The sequence below is a fragment of the Macrosteles quadrilineatus genome, unplaced genomic scaffold (genome assembly GCF_028750875.1).
Source record: "Macrosteles quadrilineatus isolate MER2022 unplaced genomic scaffold, UCM_ALF_1.0 Scaffold_8__2_contigs__length_117827958, whole genome shotgun sequence".
NCBI lineage: Eukaryota > Metazoa > Arthropoda > Insecta > Hemiptera > Cicadellidae > Macrosteles > Macrosteles quadrilineatus.
In genome coordinates this window covers 61,482,623-61,498,051 of record NW_026542601.1, presented here as the reverse complement: position 1 = coordinate 61,498,051, position 15,429 = coordinate 61,482,623, and the positions used below count along the sequence as shown (strand labels likewise).

The window sequence follows — 15,429 nt, the reverse complement described above, 5'->3', positions numbered from 1 at the left end:
CCAGTCTTCAAGCACAGATAGCCGAGAAGGCTAGGGCGTGTGTCACTTGGCCAGTGGCATTCGTCTGCTCGGGTTCGAATCCCGTCCTGTGTGGCAAATAATTGGTGACCTGTGTGTTTGTAGCGATATACTACAACCACTGGGGCATAGTGAGGTGTTCATAATCCTTGGTTTAGACATACACCTCGAAATCATCGGATTGGGCGAATCTTTTAGCTAAGTGGTTGATAGTGTATCCTATGAACATGCAGGTCACCAATGGCCGTTTTGCTATTTTTTGCTAAAATAACCTTCCTCTCTATATCCCTTAGAGATTTTTTAAAACAACGATATATCGTTTTATAGCACTGAAAGGGTTAATAAAAAAATGTTATGCTGATGTTATTTAATGAAAGATTGTAAATATTCTTGCCTATTATCATTATTTTAGTATTTAAACAGTCATCTAACAATGTTACAAAATCAGGTAAAAATTTTGAACGTGCATTTCCCGTTGTGTATGAGAAGAGAAATCTCGTCTCGATCTCGTCTCGAAATTTTATGAGAAATAAAAAATCTCGTCTCGTCTCGTCTCGAACTAAAAATCCAATCTCGTCCATCCCTAGTCTACAGTGAAGTGAGACTCGGCTGTAGCTGGGATATACTCTTACCTAGTAAATGTGACAAACATGTTGTACTCCCCGGGAAAGAAGTAATCACTGTAGGTGACTAGGCTGTCCAATATGATGCTGTGTAGACTGGCTGTGTTCATGTTCATACCGATGTTGTTGCCATCGTCGTTGGGCGACCAAAGTAGATTGGGGGCTACCACAATAGCTATGTTCTGGGGGGTCATCTTGTTGACCTACGGACATAAATTATGGTTATATAACACCATACATATATCATATATTACAATTTATATCAGTACAACCAAAGATTTTGGTTAGGTCCCAATGTTGTATAGTATATATTTTTAGGAGATAAATATTAACCCTAACAAGAGCACATTTTACTTACTATTACCATGGCCTCCTTTAACTACAGGCCGCGGCGTTCGAAGTGGCAACACCGCACGGGATGGCTGGGTGGCTACTGCTACGCTACACCACTGAACGCTCGCGCTCGCGGAGGTTTGGAGCAAGCACGCAAATTATCTATTAATTTATATGTTTTATATCTGACAACACTGATGTGTAGAAAAAGAAGGAAAGAATTATACGAGGCTTTCGTGTCAATACAATAATATAATACAATACAATACTTATTAAGTGTCAATACAATAATATAATACAATACTTATTAAAACCTTTTACGACGTTACATTGAAAATATAAGTATTAGGACTATAATTGTAGTTTTCTTCCGTCTCTTCTACGTATTTACTCTATGATTTATTATTTTTTAAACACTTAAATTTTTAATCCTTTTTACAATGTTATATAGTTACAGCTTCTATGTAAGTTATATTGTTTAATCAATTATTAGAATGATAACTTTTACTATACAAAGTAAAAATTAACAAAAGCAATAAATAAAATTATTTTATTCAAGAAAGGATTGACATTTTTCTATGGTTACAGTGGCTATTATTTTTCTTTTTTTTACTTTCGTGTAGTTATTTAGCAAAATATTGCTTATTCTCAAATTAATTGTTGACACTATTTCCTTCAAATTTACTCCACAAATACAAACAGTTTAAGCTATTTATGAAATATCGATATCTGACATAAAAACCACTGTCACTAAAAACCAGCCAAAACAGAAGAACAACTGCACGCTGATTAGACCTATACATGTTGTCGCTAATTTAAGTTATTCGCTAATTCCACCTAATTCAATGAAGATGGTGGTTGCCACGCCACTATTGGTTGATGAGCTCTAAATTCAAAGTTTCCGCTAGCCCCGCCTTCCGATTGTCTGTTGCAAGAATATTATCAATGGATTAGTTACCAATGGTGACCAGAATGAATAAAGTAATATTTTTATTTATCATAATACTACATAATGACGTACAAATAAAACACATACCGTACTTAAAATTCATAATTAACTACAGCAAAATAATTATTAAAACTAAAAGGAAAATGCATTTCTGTTTTAGGCTACGGTATTTAATTATGAAGACGTTAAGTCGTGTAGTGTGCAGTGTACGTGTAAACTTGTTGGTTGAATTGTAGTAAATAGTTAACCTGTCTTCAAAATACATTTAACGCTGTGCTGTTGGCTGTAATAATATTACTTATTACGGGAAAATATAAGGAACACAGGTAGAGCTTTCAGTTATTATACTGAACTTCTGTACTGATTGGGAATGAATGTATATTAAAGTTATATTTGATACAAAAGTAATACTCTTGAGGATAACCAAAAGACATTTTAACAACCTGCTTGAAATAATTCAGTTGGCCTACATTAATTATTAGCTATGCGATACTACACTACAGCTTGCGCGCAGCGCTACTCGCCGCGCCGCGCCATAAAACTGAGATTTTGTCGCTCTGTTCAACCCAAAATTTTAACAAAACTAAGCATGATAGAAAGAAAAGTTAAAAACAAACATTAAAGTATATTTAATTATCTACAACTTTCTCACAGACGAAACTTCTCTGACCAACAAACAAAAATTTTAGTAGGCGACTAACTTTTTCACTTCACTTTTCCAAAATTTTTCAAATGTGTTAATTTAAAAAAATATTTATATATACTACTAAATGAAATTTTAATTTTCAAAACTATACTATTGGCATGAAGGGTTTATTCCCTAGCTCTGTACCAAATTTCAAAATTTTATCTAAATTGTAAGGGTGTAAAAATGCAGTACATTTAAACCACGACCACTAATTCCATATTAACGTAATGGTAAAACGGCCGGGAGTTAATGCTCGGTGCAACGTTGCCAATTCTCGCTGGCCGCGGCCTGTAGTTAAAGGAGGCCGTGCTATTACTCACAGTTAGTCATACAGAAGTGAAGTGAATCATCTCCAGTTCTTGGTCTTCAGCCTTCGACCTTTGAGCTTTAACATGCATATCCTGTTTCTTATTTAGCTTCCCTGGTTCTTTCTTAGTAAGCATTTAGCGTAGAATATAACATTGAAATATTGGGTAAAGAATTATTATTTATGATTTAATACACAACATTGTATATGATCAATTAAATTTTCACCTATTTTACCTAGCTGTACTATGATCAAAAACACTTTGAACACAATCAAGGCGAGTCTATAAAAATAGGAATCAATGCAACTGTTTCATCACATAAAAACTGTACTTTCTTTAACTAAACGCTTTAATATTTACATTCATGTTATGTTTTTCTGCAGAGAAGAGTTGAACCAGTTAATTTGTCCTCTCCAGGGTAGGAATAAGGATGAGAAGAGATGGAAGTCATCCTTCCATCCATCTTGCACTAAGAGATTTCTCACTTACCTACTTTGAAATCATCTAGATTAAGTGCAGTTGGTCCTTGTAGGGGGCTTTGATTAAGTCCCAGGATACATATAGAATAAAAAAAAGATGCTTGATATATAAGCCTCTAGAGAAAGTGTTTTTGTGCAAGTGCATTTGATTTCATTTGTACATGTATATTTACATACATGTATAAGAATTTAATTTATATTGAATTGTATCCGCTATTAGGTAATGAAAGCTTAATCCTTGGAAACTACGTAGTTATGTGGATACTACAAAGCTGAAGATGGAGGTTTATTAGATTTTTTACAATTGAACACTCACCTCTTGATTCTGAGAGAGCAAGGCTAGGAACTTGACAAGGTAACGCAGGTTGTCAAGGTTCGCAGTAGGCAGTTGCTGTACCACCGACCACAGAGCTTGTAGTCTGGTGTCGTTTGGTGCTCTGTGGTGAAAATACACTCTGCTGATTACTAATGTAGTAACTTTAGCCTTTACTTTGATTAGCTTGATCAAGGGACGTCTTGCTTTTAAGGTTTTAACAGTGGGATAAGCGTGGTCGCTAATATAGTTTGAATACTTAACTTAGCAGATAAGCATAAACCAATGAAAAGTATTACCTAAGGCCAAAGGTTTGATCACAAAAAGAACCATGTTGGCTACAGATACGGTAAATTACTTATTCACCTGGAACAGTGGTAATTCCACCCCTTGCGAGTTAAACTAAACAGTGTTTGGTTTCAACATGACATATTTTTTTAACAATTGATTTGAACTTCTCAGTCATAACAGTCAAAGAGGATATAATTTTTTGTTAGATTAAATGTTAATTTTAGTACAGATTACAATATACAGTTACAATATATCAATTTTAGTTAAGTTAATTTTAGTACTGTATTTGCTAATCTGATGTTTTCTCCACTAACTTGGCAGCAGCTATCCACTGGTCGTGAAGCCGGTAAGTCATGAGAGGTTCAGGGAGCTGGCGCAGGTAGCTCTTGAGCACCGAGGCTATCACATGAGGGTCCCGATACTCTAGCGCAGTCTCCAAGCTCAAGCAGTTGGCGTCCAAACTCAGCTTCATCCGCTTTATCTTGGACGCTCCTGAAACAAGAGGGTTACATTCAGTCATCTGATGCAAAGAGATGGGATTTACTTGACATGGAAGCGGTTACTTCTACAGGTTGTACTAGAGTTTCACATGTTAGACAGCACCACTCATCACCATTTTAGTGGATTTACATTAATCGGACTGAACAGTAACAATCTCAACTCATCATACTGTTATTGTTTACTAAATAAATATGCACATACAATCATGCAAAGCAGTGCACCTTTTAGCGAATTTCCCATATAGGGAATAAGCTATTACCGTAGTACTCATGGTAAGACCTGGACCCGGGACCGATTTTTTTTTTCGTTTTGAGGTCCCTAGAGGCCAAAAACACCATCCGTTCAAATTCATATATATATATATATATTTATATATATATATGTGTCCGTTAGCGCGATAACTCGAGCAAAAATGATCCGATTTTGATGAAATTTGGTACAAACGTGTAAACCTACGTTTATTCGAACGAGTTCGCGAACCAGCATGATCGGACCATGGGAACAGGGGTTTATGGGGGCTTTTATGGGGTAAAAATGGGTTTTTCCCATTTTTTACCCAAAAAACATAAAGTTTTGCAATTTCTTTCTAAACTATTTTGTAGAGCTTAAAAAAACAAATAATTTAGTATATTGAAGCGATATAATGCACCTAATGGTTACGGAGAAAATTCCAAAAAATTGTAAATTTAAAATTTCCATGTTATTCTTATGGAGAATAATTAAACTGTTGTAGTTTGCTTGTTTATTAACATATTTTGCCCAAATTTGGAAAATGTTTTTATTTCTTACCAACTATTAACATTTTACATAAAAAACACTTTTACCCTCCCTGTTGCAGCAAACCTAAGTATGTTTTAAACTGATTTTATGTAAATAGGGAATAAATGTGATATTTTTAAGGAGACATTTTAGTGTAAATCCATTCAGGGAAATGGAAATTCGCTTAGTATGCAGGTTTGCTGCGGCGGGGGTATTTCCTTAGGGTGTAGTTTTAGCCAAAAAAATGGTGTTAAATGGAGTAGTAAAAATGAGAAGGTTTTTCCATGGCATTAATAACTAAAATAGTAAGTCATAAAACAAAAACTTATCATTGAGAGACCTCGAATAGACTGTAGTCATCGTCAAAGAGGCGCCTTAAACAGCTTAAGATATACTCTGAACCAATTCACATCATTATTACATAGCCATTGGCGGTTTGCAATATTTATACACTGGCCTCAAAGACAGAAGTCCTGCAATCGATTACAGCTAGATATTGTGTTTTCAGGTATGACACTCAACTCACCCCCAGCTACTCTAAACAGTCCCTCCTCGTCCATGGCCAGCACACTGAGCGCACACACACACAGCTCTATAGGGTAGGCGATCTTACGACCAGTCACTCTCAGATGCTCCTCCAGTGACACTCCAAACACAGGCTTCACACTCCAGTCCACTGTCAACAATCAAACTGTTCGCTTCATGTGTTTTAGGTTATGTTACATTTTTTAGCTTCACTTATATTGACGGTTAGGGCTGGAAAAATGTGTTGCATCTGTTATTTTTGTAGGCTGCAAAGCCAACATTATTAAAGCAAAAACTACGTATGTTTAAACTATACGTGTTGCTAGCATGCAAATGTAATAATAATAAATTAATATAAATAATACTTGTTGTACAGTAGTAGGAAATGTGCAATCATAATAACAACTGCACAGTGGTGAGTGTGCAGTTTAATCATGGCAACAGTAGAACATTAAATTGTTGTTCCTGAATGAGAGGTCAAAAAGGTTCTTCATCAACAAAGCCCAGTGGTGTACAAATATAATATGACCCAACAAGCACAATATACGATCATAGTCGTCAAATAATAATCTAAGCTGTAAAGTTAAAGTTACTTACAAATGTTGGACTCCAACTCAGGAATCATTTCATCCAGAGTGGCCATTGCTGTCTGGTGGTACGACCGTTGTAGCCTGGCATACTCCAGAACAGTGGTGGCCAGCTCAGTCTCTCTGGCCATCAGCTGGAACATCTCACAGGCCAGTGTGTCCCGACACTGTTCTACTTTGGTTTCCGCCTCCTCCAACTCGTCCCGGATGGACTCCACTTTGTTGCCTTGCGAATAATTGTTGTGCTTTTGAGCTGTTTGATACCTGATAAAAGGAGAAAGTTATTTGTGTGTAGCAAAACTTCACGAGGTAAAACACAAATTATCAATCTAAAGATAAATTCTATGAGTGAGGAGTGAAATGAGACCCTTTTTGAACCACTTGTATCAGTTTGAGAACCATTCTTGATTTGAATACATTCTATTCATTTAAATCAAAATAATGAGCAACTAGATGTCAACTATCATTTACTGTACTATAACCAATTTAAGCTGAACAAAGATATGTTGTTGTATTCCTTTCAAGAGTGAGATAGAGACAATGTGATAGTTATTGTATACTGCAAGATGACAATCTTGTATATTCATACAAAAGTGTTTTCTTTTTTGTTGACACAGGTTTTTGATTTCCCTCAAAACATAGATAATTTACTTGTGCTCGAGGACTGCTTGCTCACCTGGTTCTAGCACTGTCCATGTCTAGTATGAGCTTGTTGAGGTGGCGTTTGTGCTTCATGATGGTGGGTATGTCAGACTCCACCACAGTCTGTAGTGTCGCTAACACACCAGTCTCTACTCGGGCCTCATGGTCCACACACGCATTGGCCAGACACATCTCCAGCTTGCCACACTCCGATATCACAGTCCTGCGATCCAACAATCAGTGTATTGACTTTGAGATTGAAGACTTTGTCACAAATGTGTAACCGATGCCAATCTAGGAATTTACACATTATAATTCCAAATATTGAAGTAGCCTAAGCATACTTCTCCGAATAATTATTTTGTTGCCATTGCTACCTGATTGAATACTTAGTAGTACCTAACAACCTAACCAAACCCATCTAACTTATCTTACCTAATATTTACCAAAGAAACTACTTCAAGGGCTGGCAACACAATTATTACTTACTCTTACTCCCATGGCCATTTGTACCCCAAGTGGTACTTGGCCTCACCAACACACTGCCTCCACGTTTTTCTGTCTCTTGCGGTATTTTCATTGACTTCCATCCTGGCCATATTTTTCTTTACTTCATCCGTCCAGCGTTTCTTTGGTCTCCCTTGTGGTCTTCTCCCCAGTGGATCAATTTTTCATATTTGATTTACAGTAATGATGTGGCCCGTCCAGCAAAGCCTCCTCTTTTAACCTCTGCAATTATATGAGGCACCTTGAACAGATCTCTTAGTTCTTGATTATGTTTAATTCTCCATACGTCTCCTTATTTAAAAAGATTTAGCAAACTCCCAATATTTAGCTATTGCTTCCTTGAGAATGTATATTTATAATATTTGATCTGTTCTGGACCTGCCCCTTTGAAAACCAGCTTGGTGCTCTTCAATTATTTCCTCTGTGTATTCCTCAAGTCTCTTGTGGAGTATCTTAAATATTAATTACCTTATAGGAAGTATTTAATAATGATATTTCTCGGTAGTTATTTGGGTCCCATTTATCACCTTTTTGTGGAATGGGATTATTATTGCATTTCTCCAATCTTCCGGTACATTTTCTTCCTTCCATACTTGTAATATTATTTTATGTAGCCTTTTCGCTAGCTCAAGTCCTCCAGCTTTCAATATTTCAGCACTTATCCTGTCTTCTCCTGGGGCATTGTTGTTTCCTGTACTTCTTCTACAGTCGGTGCTTCAAGGTTTGGTTAAACACTCATGTATGTTCACTCCCTCAGTGTCCTCTTCTCCATTTAATAAATCTTGAAAATAACCTTTCCAGACATCACTTTGTATTTCTTAGTGACAATTTCTTCATTTTTCTTATCTTCATAAGAATTAATTGGGTGTATATCCCCCACTAAATAGTTTGACTGTCTTGTAGGTAACTTAACACTTAACACAATAATTAGAATATTGCACTGTCATTGAACGAATTTTCAACTGGGGAAGATTTTTACTTAGTAAGATGATGTACAGGCCTGACAATTCTGTCATTGGCAATTAAATACACTAATTATTGTGTAAAGTGTAACATTTTGTCTTTCAAGTACAGTACTCGGATAGGATGTGTCCTAATATAATAGGAATTTTTTTTTAAATCAGCCAACAAACTGGCTACTGGACAAATACTTTTCCAATGCGAGGGAGTTCTAAGACATTACTAAAAAAATAGAGGTGTCCTAAAATACACAAATGATCTATTTACCAATACTTATGTTGTATTTGTGTAAACACTGTAAACCTTGCTAGGAGTTAACAAATGTAATAAAAATTGTTAAGATATAGATTCATAAAAATTCACTCCATCTATTATATTCTTTCAGTAAGGCAAAATCTAAGAATTATTATTTATTCATGGTTTAAGCTTGCTTGTTTTAAGAGGTTTTTGTTGGGCTTGTACTTTTAGGTAAAATACGTAACTTTAAAAACAATTCGATAACAAATTGAGTGTTCTTTGAAAAAAATTTACAACATTATAGATTTATTATTATAACCTTATTTAATTCATTATCAAAACTAAACTAATTTCAACTAGCTTAGACAGTGTTTGTGGTTCTTTTCACTATCAGTACATCAGTAGGACTTCATATAGTAAATATTGCTGTTAGATAAACCAAACAGATTCAAACGTTTTTTTACCTCAACAAACAATCCTCTTCGCAGTTTCCACTCTCTAGCATAGCAATCCCCAACTGGTAATCTGCATTCTTTTTCTGAAAAACGTCAATTTATCACAGTTCCACTTAAAACAGTTTATGATCAACTACAATGATTACCATTCTTCGTTTTAAGTAAACATGTGCTAATTTCAAACTAATATAAATCAAAATAGTTTTAAAGGCGCAGAATGCAGAATATATTCACAAAAAGAATGTTTCAGGATACTGGAACTGCAACAAAATAGTTAATACTCATCAACTGTACAAATTTTATTCTTTCATTAATCACCTTACATTAAGTTATAATTTATTTGTCATTATTTATTTAGATATTTCATTTACAGTTTTAAATTAAGCTTAATTGCTTGGAAAAAGGTTCTATTTATTGTTGTAGGACGTTGTTTCCCGTCCTAACTTATTGTTTGTTAATCTCAAGGGGTTAGACTTTTGCCGAAGGCTGGTCCATTTTAATGTACTACCAGCAACACCCCAGGACAGCCAAGGCAGGATACAACTTCACAGGTCTTGTTAATGCAACTAATTGGGTAGTATTTTAAAACAACATTCAAAACAGGAGAAACGGCATGTGAGTGTTAGCTTGAGTTTGAGTTCAAAACACAGCAGCACAACTCCCAGATACCCCTAGCCTCACTTTTTACGCTCAAACTTTTAACAAAAATCTCTACACAGATAAGCATAAAAACATCTCGATGTTCACACTATTGATTATGTCCTTGGCAAAATATTAAAACACATAGTCTACAGTAAGCTGTAATAATCAGGGGTAAGCTATTAAATTGAAAGGGTTTTCAGAAACATTCGGGGCCCACTTGACATATCAGCGACTTTTATGGGGGTGAATATTAATTGTTTGATGGGAGATTGGTGATTTTTGGGAGCTATAAACACAATATTTTGACTTCTGCAACCATTGTTTTATAGCCTCATTTAACACATTGAGTGCGGACTACATCTATTGATGTAGTACGTCACGAGCACTCCTATCGGCCTACATCTATAAATGTAGTCGCGCCACTCTCACTACATTAGTTCAGTATGAGCTCAGCCATTGCCGGGACATGTTATTTCGTAGCCAGCCTGTAGCTTAGAATGTAGGCTTTATTTTGGTGTAGGTTGGCACTAAAAATTCCCGTAAAATCCCATCTGACAATGCTTTTGTCCCGGTTTCGGGGATTTTCTCTCTTTGAGAAATATTACAAAGATACTGGCTACGAATCCAGCTAGTACTGCTACCTTTGGGTGTTTCAGTGAACTACGTCCACTCTCGGGGTAACGCAGCACAATCACTGCTGATCTTTTGTGATTCGTCAGACTGAAATATTTGAATGCCAATTGCCATCGCTGATTCAGTGGCGCGCCGGTGCTTCGCTTAGGCCTCGCCGCCATTGGCAAGCGCCTGTTTAAAGGTTTTCAGCACTCAACGTGTTTAAATGATTATACATATTTATTCATGTTCGGAGCAGGGCATGGCACATGAATGATTTGAAGGGTTTACTGTATTACTTACATTGTTAGGGAAAACTTGTCACGGATTGCTTTTAGCTTAACAATTTTTACTCTTATGATAAAGGCACAAGACAGCAACACTTACCAGTCTTTTCTCCTTGGCAGTGGCATCCTGTCCCTGGGTCTGGAGGGAGCCACTCAGTTTCTTGCTCGTGTTCTGACACGCCACTCGGATGAACTCCACCCTCTTATCAGCCGCCTGAAGGTCATCTGATAACACTTCTGTCTTCCCGGCTCTAAAACATTGAGTTACTAAATTAGCAAGTAGGAAAAACCTGCAAAATTTTTGGTGAACAGGAAATCTGTTAATAGACCTACATAAACGTAATACGTGTTTGTCAGAGGAGAAAGACCCACATGGAGTGCTTTATTTCTAGAAATTCTAGAAGCTGAAATTCAAAACAACTTGGAGCAATGACTCATGTTTTTTGTCCTTCACACACTCTCATTTCCTTTGTACAACATTCATTAAAAAGACAAGTAGTTCATTGACGATTGGAGAACTCTTTCGTTTGGATTCATTAGAACACAACAGACTCCAAAGGTAAAGGACACACATAGTATATTATTATTTGCAACCAAAAGGTGAGTGAGCGTAGCGAACGAACATCAACCTGGAGGCTAGTTAGCGTAGCGAACGAGCTAACCTGAAGGCAAGTGAGCGCAGCGAACGAGCTCCAACCTAAAGGTGAGTGAGCGTAGCGAACGAACTTCAACCAGGACGTGATTGAGCCATGCGAACGAGATCATCTTGAAAATTAAGAAGTTAAACGGGGCAAAGCCCGCGGGTTACAGCTAGTATATATTAAAACGTGATAGCGGTTTTTTCAGGATTCGGAATCAACCACTTGACGGATTTTCGTGATTTTTAAGTTGAAAGAAAGATCATTTTGAGAACTAGATAATGTCGAAGCCATTATTTTAGTTTAGGGTTTCAGTTTTTTAGAAGTTTTAATTTTTTTTAAGTCCATCAGCAGACGCTAACATTTTAGACTAGCTTTTGGTATGATACCATTTGCTTAACGTAACAGCTGTAAGCATTCAGCGTTTTTGACACAAATTCTGCATTTGGATAAAAATGAAAGTACATACGTAGGGTTAACTTATTTAGACTATGTGTTATTATTTATGAGTGATTATTTAAATATACATAGTAAAATACTAGATGTTCTAATATATTTTTTGAGCGGTCTTTAAAATCTTGGGTTTCTTTTTGTGCAATATAATTTGTTTGAACCTACAGCTGGGTGGATATGAAAATATTCAATAAAACTATAAGGTTATTTTATTTAGTCTACTAGCAACAGAGCCCGTTGTGGTTAAATACAACGGTCTCTAGTAAAATAATGGTTATGAAATCCATACAACACTTTACTCACTAATATTAATGGTACAGATTAAGCACATAACATTAGAATCACACACGTAACATAAGGAACACACTTTAAACACAAATACAAATTGTTAACAACATTCAATGAAAGAAAAATCAATTAAATGACAATATAACAATAAGCTGTTCAATTAATTAACAATTAATTAGTTAACACATGTTTCGTATGATTAGATTATAGATAATGGTAAACCAATTATTGTCATCTATACCATTTATTGGTTTTTCTTTTACGAGTCGGGTTAGCTCTTCTACCCTACTCATTTTCAAAATTTTGCCTTAAACTAAAGGTATGGACGCACCACAGATTTGCCATCAAGCATCGGCATTCATTTTAACGTCTATTTTGAGTTATGCACAAACTGCCTCCCTGTACATTTCTTATGGGAGTTAAATTTGTTTTTTTTTTTCAAGTTCGTTTGGCTCTTCTACCCGACTGATTTTCATAGTTTTGGTCTTAAAATAAAGCTATGCAAGCACATATTTGTCATCAAGTATCATCATTAATTTATCTGTATTACTAGACAAAAAATAAAATTTTTTTAATTTTTTACTTCAATTAAAGATGTATTCCAGGAGTCCTAATTACATTACCGTACCCAATATGTTTTGGTCTGAAAACCTTTAGTTAAATACAGATTATATTTGAGCTATTGATTATTAAGATCGGACTACCTAAAGCACACTGCTGAATCATGAATCAACAATACTGTAATTATAATCGTTTTAGTACTTATCTGCAATCAATGATACGTAACTCTATTTTTATTTAAGTTATTTTATATGTCTTGGTCTTAAAATACTTCTAGAAATAAAGGTTTTCATTTGAGATATTGATAATTTAATCAGTTATGTTCAAGATACCGCATCGCTTAATCAGAAAACCTCAATTTGATTAGGTATATCTTTAAGTTTTAGATACGTTTTAGATTACGTTATCCTATTTGCCGTTCTCCAAAAGATTATACAAAAACAGGTTCTTTTGACCTAAGAAACTTTAGTGAAATACCAGCTTCCATTTTAATTATTGATTATTAAGATCGGACGTAGGCTACCTAAAGCACACTGCTAAATCACAAACAACCCAAATTGTTAAAAAAATTGAGTTATTTATAATCGATTTATAGTCAACGATCTTGCTTGCAACCTCAACAGTAACTGTCGACTTTGACGGGTTTCACCTAGTAAATCTTAAAAATCAAACTTTCATAATTATTTCCAAATCTACACGAATTATGCTTTCCAATGACCTATAAATTATTAAAATCGGTTCAGTAGAACGTATATTTAATTGTACAAAGTTTAACAACAACATCTTTAATTCAGTATTTTCTCATTACTATAAATAGGGAGGTTGCTTAAGGTTTGTTAGGTAAATTAAGAACGAGTGAATGTCTACCTAAAACAAATTAGGCTAACTTTACAACTTTAGTCGTAGCAAAACTGAAAATATTTGTAGGCTTTTAGGTTTTATTTTTTTAACCTCTTGAACAAATCAAACACCTAGAGCAATGCTCAGTCCTCTGGTACTAATTTCTTAAATATGTCAGATTTATTAAATATTTATACAACATTAGATCCAACAAGTACATAGGTTTGCTGATGCAGCGAAGTTAATAAAGTTCGTTTTTAGTGAAACTTAAATAGCTTAGTATGAAAGACTATTTGTGTATTTTGCAAAAAATAACTTCAACATTTTTAAATTTCTCCGTAGCAGCTGACTACACAACAACGCTTTGAGTTTTTTAAGCTTTACAAAATAGTTTAGAGGGATATTGCAAGATTTTATGGTTTGAGGGTCAAAAAATGGAAAACCTCATTTTTACAACACAAGACCCAATTGCCATTGTCCAATCATGCTGGTTCGCGAACTTGTTCCAATACAACCTTGTTACTTGTTAGGCTACCAAATAAAAAAAAACACTAGTGGTAGATTAAACATTGCCAACAAACACATAATCATGTTCTTGGATAAGCACAAGATAAATAGTGATTCAGAGTAACAGATAACATGAGATAAGTAATTACATCAACATTGTAAACAGTAAAAAATCAATATTCAGAAGTCAAGAAAAATCAAAGTCAAGAATAACCTAATTGACCAGTGCTTGGCAGTTTGATTGGTTCCTGCAAACTATCTAAATCTACGAGAATAGTTTTAATCAGATGGGATGAATTAATTGAAAATTCCTCATTTACAAACAAGTTTTTTTCTACTTTGGATTGTTATTTAGGCCTACTTGAATATAATTTACTAATAATCCCAAAAACAAAAACCCATTTTGTGACCAGATAAAGGTTGTTTAGGATGAGTCAAAGTCAAGAGAGGAAACAACTATCAAACTCCAAAATGGGATCACTTTTCTTATGAGACTAGTGTGAGTGTGTTGAGACTTGTGAATACTGTTCAAGTATGATACTTCATCATGGTAAGGATGATCATATGAAGCTTCTTGCCATTACATAGTAAAATATTATTTCATAGTGTAGTATTCAATTAAAATAAGGCTATCATAACATCGTTTTACAATTTACAGAAGAACTCCAATTGTCCGAATCAATTGGGACCATAACATATTCGGATAGTCGAAAATTCGTTTGATTGGATCTTAACTGAAATTCAGAGTATTTTACAGGAATTAGGGCAAGAAGCGCCGAGTTTTTACTAATGCGTTCGCAGAATTTTATCTGAAAATTTTTTTGCCGCATTTGTTGAGGATGATTATGATTTTCTGTGACTGCGGGAGAAGAAGATGATACAAGAACGAGGAAGATATTCAGGATTAGTCCACAATCATTGAGAATGATGACAATTTTTCTGTGACTTTGGGAGACAATGATTTCTACAAGACCGCGGAAGATGTGCCCGATTTTGCCGCAATCGCAAAAAACAATGTAGCGATCTTGGCCTCTGCTTTCATTAAAAAAGATTCTTATAATTGTGGTTTTAAGTGTTTTTTTAATTCTTTCTATAAAGTGATTCGGATGGTTGGAGTTTGGATAATTGGAGTACTACTATATTTAAATGTCAGCTGTTTCAATAATATTTCTCATCCTACTAATCCTACTAATATTATAAATGAGAAAGTTTGGACGTATGGATGTATGTATGGATGTATGTTTGTGACAAGTGAACGTGAAAAATACTGGTCGGATTGGGCTGAAATTTGGCATGATGATAGCTCACATTCCCGATTAACATATAGGCATATTCTTATTTCAAAAATCCTTTCGGGCTCCGCCCCAGTGGCTCTGGAGTTTCCCATGTTAATCTTATGAGAAATGGAATTATTGAATCTTAACAG

The 15,429-nt window shown here is 35.1% G+C and overlaps 1 protein-coding gene across 5 annotated transcripts in view; it reads right to left on the bottom strand.

Moving 5' to 3' along the window:
* LOC128999201 (rho GTPase-activating protein 44-like) overlaps window positions 1-15,429 on the bottom strand; it is a 44,999-nt gene that overhangs the window by 21,934 nt on the left and 7,636 nt on the right. For all 5 annotated transcript variants that reach the window (XM_054425585.1, XM_054425588.1, XM_054425586.1 and 2 more), the window contains exons 3-10: window positions 10,817-10,967; window positions 9,185-9,258; window positions 7,051-7,239; window positions 6,385-6,638; window positions 5,789-5,938; window positions 4,317-4,494; window positions 3,715-3,835; window positions 651-844 (exon numbers count right to left, since the gene is read on the bottom strand). In XM_054425585.1, coding sequence (XP_054281560.1) covers window positions 651-844; window positions 3,715-3,835; window positions 4,317-4,494; window positions 5,789-5,938; window positions 6,385-6,638; window positions 7,051-7,239; window positions 9,185-9,258; window positions 10,817-10,967 — 1,311 coding nt within the window. The remainder of the gene's footprint in view (window positions 1-650; window positions 845-3,714; window positions 3,836-4,316; window positions 4,495-5,788; window positions 5,939-6,384; window positions 6,639-7,050; window positions 7,240-9,184; window positions 9,259-10,816; window positions 10,968-15,429) is intronic.